The 8,345-nt window shown below is 35.0% G+C and overlaps 1 protein-coding gene across 1 annotated transcript; it reads right to left on the minus strand.

Annotated features, from left to right (window-relative positions):
* Positions 1-665: 665 nt before the first annotated feature.
* On the minus strand, positions 666-3,973 carry LOC18031889 (receptor kinase-like protein Xa21). Its single transcript, XM_024187675.1, has 4 exons — positions 3,295-3,973; positions 2,866-3,176; positions 1,165-2,767; positions 666-1,033 (listed from the first exon to the last, which is right to left on the minus strand). The coding sequence occupies exons 1-4, from the start codon at positions 3,971-3,973 to the stop codon at positions 666-668; spliced, it is 2,961 nt and encodes a 986-aa protein (XP_024043443.1).
* Between the last annotated feature and the right edge of the window lie 4,372 nt (positions 3,974-8,345).

Below are 8,345 nucleotides of genomic sequence, written 5' to 3' on the forward strand. Positions count from 1 at the left end.
AGCAAAGATATAGTAATATATTTGGTGTAACATTTATATACAAATTTGTAAGTTACTGTAATTTGTTAAGTGTTGCGTCACATTCTAATATTTTTGTTGTAGTCTCTTGAATCATCGTCCTCCGCTTCTCTGAGCTATTTATTGTTTCATTAAACAAAAAAAAAAAATTAAAATTTAGACCTATATATAACGTCTACAGTACAGAAGTATATCAACTTATCTAGCATATATTTATCTCTCATTCACTGGCAGGTTTTACAACCTAGCTAAGACATTAATAATGAGTAATCAATAAGTTCACCAAACTAATCACATGGCGATTAATTAAGTATATATGAGGCATATTAGTTCAAGCGTACTGTTCCAGGTGCTTACATGTCGACAAAAGAGAAAAAATTACAAGGGAGTTTTTTTACTACTAGAAACAAAGAAATTTTTGTTCCATAACCTTGTTATACCATCACATATGAGCCACTTATATAATATATCGGACTCATCGTTGGAAATAAATATGCAAGCATTGGAATGGATACTATAGTTTTTTGGACAAAATAGTAAAGGAAATCAAATTATATTCTTACACTCGACCATTGAAGAATACATTTATTACAAAGAAAATTAAAATTTATCGTCAACATAGAGAAAAGAAAATAGACTTAAATATTCTAACCTTGCACTCTTACCATTCCAACACTTTTAACCAACGTGTCTCTAATTTTCAACAGTCCAGTTACGATTTCTCTAGCGTTAATCCTCTTGCCGGGAGATTCTATTGTACATTCTGTAGCCAAATTCAAGATAGATAACAAACTTTGTTCCTTTGCAGCAAAATATCTTTCTTCTCCACTTAGCAAATTTGTATCAATAACTTCCATGACTGAAATTGGTAACAGATCATTAACCCAACGGCTTAAGCTCAATTCTCCGATAAAAATTTCGTCCGTCGGTTTCTTCCCAGTAAATGTTTCCATTAACATAATTCCATAGCTGTAAACATCACCTCTTGTAGATACTCTGCCTTGTACACCATACTCTAGGAATCAAATTAACTCCGGAATTAGATTATAATTAATAATATTGTGAAAAGAAGATCATGAAAAGACAATAATTTCGAAGCTTTGAAATGATAGAAAAATAATGAATAAGTAGTGATTTCAAACAAACCTGGTGCCATATAGCCTATTGTAGCAAGGGTTTGGGTTTGCATCGATAATTGATCTTGCCCATTTAAGAACTTTGCAATGCTAAAATCACTTATATGAGCAACCATGTCTTCATCCAACAATACATTGCTGGGCTTCAAATCACAGTGAATTATAGGAGTCGAATGACCGAAATGGAGATATTCCAATGCTAATGCAACATCTATCATTATATTTAACCTCTGAAAAATATCCAACATGCAAGTGCCAGAATACAAGCGATTCTCCAAGCTCCCATTGGGCGTGTATTCCATAATTAATGCTTTGAAATCATCATTCGAACAAGCACTGATGATTTTGACAAGGTTTCGATGACGAATTCTTTTCATCACTTCACATTCATCCTGAAAACTCTTCAATGCTCTTTCATATCGCTGGTGAAAAACCTTTACAGCAACCTCCATCCCATCCTGAAGTCTTGCTACATAAACAGAGCCAAAACTTCCTATGCCAAGTAGGTTGTTTTTGCTAAATCTATCGGTCGCTTGCAAAAGTTCATGGTATGAAAATCTTCTTATTGCCTGTGGTGAGTTGATACCATCATTTGATGATCCTGTTCTGCTTTTCCAACATCTGATCAGTTTCCACTTGAGAGTAAGAGTGACCACAATAATTAGAGCAGCAGTACTCAATGGCAAAGCAATCACTAGCAAAAGCATCATTTTCCTTGATTTATGATGTGTCTTGGGCTTGTTAAGTTTGCATGGTGAGTTGTGCAAATCTGGCAAGCCACACAATAACTCATTTCCCAAAAATGATTTAGCTGTGAGGTTTGCAAAAGGTCCTCCTCTTGGAATCTCTCCTTCTAGTTTGTTAAAAGATAGATTTAACTTTTTGAGGTACAAGAGTTTTTCTAAGGATGTAGGAATAACCCCAGAAATTTTATTTTTTGACAAATCTAAAATCTCCAAACTAGACAAACCACTAAAAGATTCAGGGATTAGACCTTCCAATCTATTATTTGCTAAGAACAACTTCTGTAGATTTTTTAAACCACCAATTGTGATTGGGATATCACCTGATAAGTTATTTCTTGACAAATTTAGTTCGATGACAACCTTCAAATTTCCTATGTCTAAAGAAAGAGGACCATCCAAAGAATTTGATGAAACGTCAAAAAACAAGATGTCTTTTAGGTTCCAAATAGTTGAGGGCAAGGCAGAGGTAAACCTATTCGACCCTAAGTAAAGAGCCCTTAGTGAAGTGAGATTTCCTGAACATGAAGGGATAGCGCCTGAAAACTTATTACCATGTAAGATCAATTTATCCAGCTTAGCTAGATGGCAAATCTCGTCTGGGATTGATCTTGCCAGTTTATTAAATGCAAGACATAAGCCTTGGAGATTCAGCAGTCGGCTGAATGTGACTGGAATTGATCCAGTCAATTTATTGCCTCCTAAATCTAAGAGCAACAAGTTGCTTAAATTACTGATTACTTGTGGAATTTTGCCGCTTATACGACAATTGAACATCTGAAATCTTTCCAAAGAGATGGACAAATTACCTATTGAACTTGGAAGGATGCCATCAAGTGGGTTGCCTGCTAAGATCAAGACTCTTATTTTCTGGCAATTTGTCAACGAGGAGAGAAAGCTTAATTCTGGAGTGAAAGATGTCAAGTAATTTTCAGCAATGTTAAGAAACTCAAGGTTTCTTAAATTACCAATTGTGTTCGGAATAAGCCAGAAAATGAATTTCCTCGCAACTGGAAAACTGTGAGCTTAGAAGCATTGGTTATGGAACTAGGAATGTTTCCGGAAAATCTATTCGTCCCTAGGTTAAGAAACTCAACATTAGGAAGTGAAAGGTCTATTCTTGATGGAAGACTTCCCCACAGAGTGTTCTCTAAAAGGGAAAGTTTTTTCAATGTTGACATGTTGAAGATTGTAAATGGTACAACACCAACTAGGTTGTTAGTAGCAAGCGTCAAACGTACTAGATATGGAAGATTACCCATTTCTTGTGGTATCTCACCTGCAAAATTAACACAGATGCAAAAAAAAATTTCTCTTACAAAATCTCTTTTAAAAAAAAGCATGTAAGAAAGATAATTAATGAGTGATAAATGATAACATTTATACAGATAACATACCACGGAGTTCATTGTCATTGAGTATTATATCTTTAAGTTTAGTCAAGTTGCCGATTTCTTTTGGTATGGCTCCCGACAAATTATTGAACCTCAAATATAACCCTTCCAGCTGTTTGCACTTTGATAAAGTAGATGGAATTTTACCATGAAACATATTCCTACCCAAAAGAAGTTTTTTTAAATTAGGAAGATTCTTGCAAATATTCGCTGGCAGTTCCCCAGAAAATCTGTTAATCGACAAATAAATTCCTAACATTGAAGACATGTTGAAGATGAAGGAAGACAAAGAACCAAAGAGCTGGTTATCTCTGAAGTCTAGTAATTTGAGTGTATGCATGTTGAAGATAGAGGAGGGAATGTTACCGGAAAGCTTATTATGACTAAGATCAAGTGTTTCAAGTGAAGAAAGGTTTCCAAGTTGAGGAGGGATGGTGCCTTGTAGATTGAAGCCAGAAATATTCAAGACTATGACTTTATGGCTATTGACACCACAAGTGATGCCAATCCAGCTACAAACAGAGGTACTGGAGGTCCAATTCTTGGCAAAAAGATTGGTTGGATCATAAGATATATGAGCTTTCAGGGCAAGAAGAGATTGTTGGTCCGTTGTAATGTTGCTAGCTGCTGCTGCAATAGCTAAGGAAAGAAGCAAACAGTGTACTAATGAACGTGTGGTCATACTCAGACTGTGAGTTCGCTCCATGAGAAGATATAATTAAGATTTCTATTTGTGATAGGTGTGGTAACGCAAGGAGATTCAAGTGCTGATAATTAATATATAATGAAACCATGATGTTTTAGTGTTAATAAATTTTTTTCTTCTTTTTTTTCTTTTTGCCACACTTTGTGCGCTAGCAAGTGGCCAATCACGTAGTGACATGAGGTTAAAGTACTACAATCCAAATGTTCAAACTTTTTTCTTTATTTCTTTTTGTCTTTTAAAGGAAATTATGAAACCTCGGCAACCGTGAATCATAAAAAGGTTTCAATAATTCACATATCGGTGTTGATGGATAATTCAATAGTTTATACTTTTCTTAATTGAGAGTCATCCTTTCCCTGTTCTTTTTAATCAAAAGCACAAGGCTCATATTTTTAATTATTAATCAAAAGTACAAAGGTCATAGTTCAAAAAACACGTCAGTATGCATTTTATTTATCATCTTAATTATTTTAAATTGTTAGAATATAACCAACAACGTTTTTGTTGAATTATCTACTATCTCTTTTCTTTTATTTAAAAAATTAAATGTTTTGTGTTGGTAATAAAAATAAAAACTCAAAAGAAATATTCAAAATGTAGGACATTTTTCATTTTTATACAAACTTGCAAAAGTGAGATTTAAGACCTCGTACAAACTCATAATTATACGAGTATAACCGGCGATTGAGCTAATATCTTATTATTAAATAAATATTAAAAACTTAGCATAATAGTTGGGATACATGATTAGCATGTCAATTAATGTGACATTCGTGTCATTCACAATAGGTGTCATAAACTAGGACAGTTTTAACGAGAAACAAAAAATTCACAAAATACATTTGCCTGGTGATTTTCCAGCAATCACATAATCTGAAAGCAGTATGATAATAGACAACAAATTTTCGTTCCAGACAGTTTGGAGTACAAATGCATTATATACACCCTCTCTTTTTGTTTTCCCAAACAAAAATAGAACAGAAAATATATAAAAGGTCAAATAACCAGAAATAAGTTACATTACCAAGGAAATGAAAGAATTTGAACCCGCCAGCTGTCTTTAAAAACTACAAGGTGCGATGATAATACAAGAAGGCAGCAGCATTTGACAAGGATAGAGAAAAAACAAATCACTCTTCAGGCGCCATCACAAGTTACAATCAATACATTTTTCCAAAGGGCAAATAGACAAATGCTGGATGATAAGCAATTTTGGACAGAGCCATACGTAAAAGCAGAACAGGAAAACGAGAAATCTTTAGTTATGATGCAAAGAGGTAGATTAACACTCGCTTAAATAAACTTGATGTGTAGAATAAATCAAACTTTTTCTTCTGCATGTCTTGCTTCCATTCGGCAACTTATAAAATGCTTCTTCCGTCATCCCAAATACAATCTGGAACTCCTCATCTGACAGATAAGCCTGGGAAAACAAATGGAGATATACTTTGGATAACCATATAACCATTGATTGAAATGGGAATAATAACATTCATGACGAGGCAAAACTCTCTTCCTTTAAAATCAATTTCAGTGACTGGGTTGTCCGATCTGGCCTTCAGTTGATCAAAACTGAACGTACTTCTACTAGTTTCACTACCATTCTCATCTTGTTCTGTCACTTGCTTCGTTTCTGAATCTTCTCCGTTGCTTTCTGATACAGGTACAACTTCCGCCTCTTTGACATCACCAACTTTTTCAGAAGCGTCTGATTCGAAGCAGGCATATTCAGCTTTTGGTTCAGCTGCAATTACTAAAATGTGTCAGATATTTAACAGTTTTGAACTTACATGCTTACATCAAGTCAAGCAACAACAATTAGCAACTTAAAGTTAGTTATGAAATTAATGGGTGAAGTAGGGACACAACTAAAATAAAATTGAAAAGAAAATAAAGAATAAGTATAAGGACACTAAAAAATTATGTGGTTCGACTTTTATCCTACGTCCACGGGCAAAGACATAAGGAAAATATTTTACTAGTGAAAATGAGGATTACAAGTATTGTAATATTTTTTAACTCACTACCTAAAATCTCAATATATCCAATCTTTCACTCACTGGACTCCCAAGAACTTTATAATTGTAAGTCCTTAAAATCACTCAAGCCCTCTGCTTTCTTTCCCACAAATTGGATACCAAAAATGAAATGGGGAGCTCCTCTTTTACCGCCAAAATTGGCTATTATTTTAATAGTTTATTTTCTTTCTTTTTCTTCCTTGGCGACACCAATCCCTTCAACATTTGCTGCTTCAACTCTTCTAGATGTGGCTTCTTCAAACTTTTCTTCAACAATTTTGGATGTCATCTTCTTTAACAATTGTAGCTTCTAAATGCTACAGCCGTTTATTTTGACATTTCTCCCACTTGGAGATTTGATTGAGAACCAATCATATCTCCACACCATCCATTCTGCTTTGCCATTATCATGTTGCTTACGTGTCTTCTAGGCCACAAGAAGATCTACTCCCTACAAACTTATCAGCATTAATTGGCTTGGTCAAAACATCTACTAGGTTATCCTTGGCATAGATTTTCTGCAAATTCATGCTTCCCTCTTCCATTACTTCTCGAACGAAGTGGTATTGAACTTCTATTTGCTTTGTCCTGAAATGAAAAAGTGGATTTCTTGCAATGTGCAAAGCACTCTGACTATCACAAAATACAAAAAAAAAAATTCTTATTTGTGCCGGAGCTCTCCAATAACCTTTGCATCCATATAGCTTCCTTGTGAACTTGTGTAACCGCCATCTATTCTGCTTCTATTGTAGATAAAGCCACAACGATCTGCAGTTTTGAAACTCAACTTATAATTCCTCTGCAGGTGTAAACACATAACCAATAGTTGATTTTCTTTTTTCAAGGTCTCACAAAAAATCTGAATCCACATAGCCCCTAACAGTAAATTTTGATCCACTGTAATATAATGTAACATCTGAGGTTCCTTTAATGTCCATATAGCCCCTGACAGTAAATTTTGATCCATTGTAACATAATGCAACATATGAGATTTCTCTTATGTATCTCAAGATCCTCTTTACAGCTTTCCAATGTTCTCCACCAGGATTCGTTATGTATCGACTGACTGCTCCCACTACTTGTGCAATGTTCGGTCTTGTACAAATCATAGCAAGCAATAAACTTCCCAATGCTGATGCATACGGTACTCAAGACATCTCATTCCTCTCTGCTTCATTGCTAGGACATATACTTGAGGATAACTTGAAATTAACAAGAAGTAGGACATAAATTGGCTTACAATCTTGAATGCTGATGAGCCACAAGATTTTTTTAAGTAATTCTTCCGAGAAAGTCAAATCTTTCTGTTTTTTCTGTTTCGGTGAATTTGCATCCCTATAATCTTGTTCGTTGGTCTCAAGTCCTTCATTTCAAACTCTCTAGTTAATTGTGCTTTTAATTTTTGGACTCAATCTTGGTTGGGACCTGTTGCCAACATGTCATCCACATACAATAATAAAATGATGAAATCATTATCCTCAAACCTCTGATAATATGTACAATGGTCTGAATTGAGTCTGTTGTATCCAAGGCTCATGATGAAGGAATCAAATCTCTTACACCAACACCTCGGCGCCTGTTTCAAACCGTATAGAGATTTATTCGACCTGCAAACTAAGTTCTCTTTGCATTTTTCAGCAAAACCTTTTGGTTGAAGCATATTAATTTTTCTTCAAGTTCTCCATGAAAAAACGCAGTTTTCACATCTAACTACTCTAAATGTAAGTCAGATGTAGCACACATCGCCAAGACCACTCTGACTGTCGTGAGTCTAACCACCGGAGAAAATATCTCGTTGAACTCAATACTTTCTTTCTGAGCAAAGCTTTTCACCACCAATCTTTCACGATACCGTTCCACTTGATCATTGCCATCACGCTTGATCTTATAGACCCATTTATTTCCAATGGCTTTTATTCCATGTGATAGTAGTACAAGTTCCTATGTCTTATTCTTGTATAGGACCTCAATTTCTTCATGCATTACTGCCATCCACAAAGCAACATCTGGACTGTTTAAAGCTTCATAGAAAGTCGATGGCTCTCCATCCTTTGTTAGAAGACAATATGAAGCATTGATCTCTGTTATACACTCCGAGTGCCACGTTGGCGATCGTCTCTCACGAGTTGACCGACAAACTTCTGAAGCCTCAGACTCGACTGCAATTTATTGCTCATGCTCTAATGGCGCTTCAGAAGAATCTCAATCTTCGTTTCCTGAATTATTTTCCACATACCGGTGTAATCTCTGATTTTTCCTTCACAATGCTATCATTTTCATCTTTCTTTTACAGTTGATCTTTTACAAATATAATATCTCTGCTGATGACA

The sequence above is a fragment of the Citrus clementina genome, unplaced genomic scaffold, assembly GCF_000493195.1.
Source record: "Citrus clementina cultivar Clemenules unplaced genomic scaffold, Citrus_clementina_v1.0 scaffold_9, whole genome shotgun sequence".
In the NCBI taxonomy this organism is placed as follows: Eukaryota; Viridiplantae; Streptophyta; class Magnoliopsida; order Sapindales; family Rutaceae; genus Citrus; species Citrus x clementina.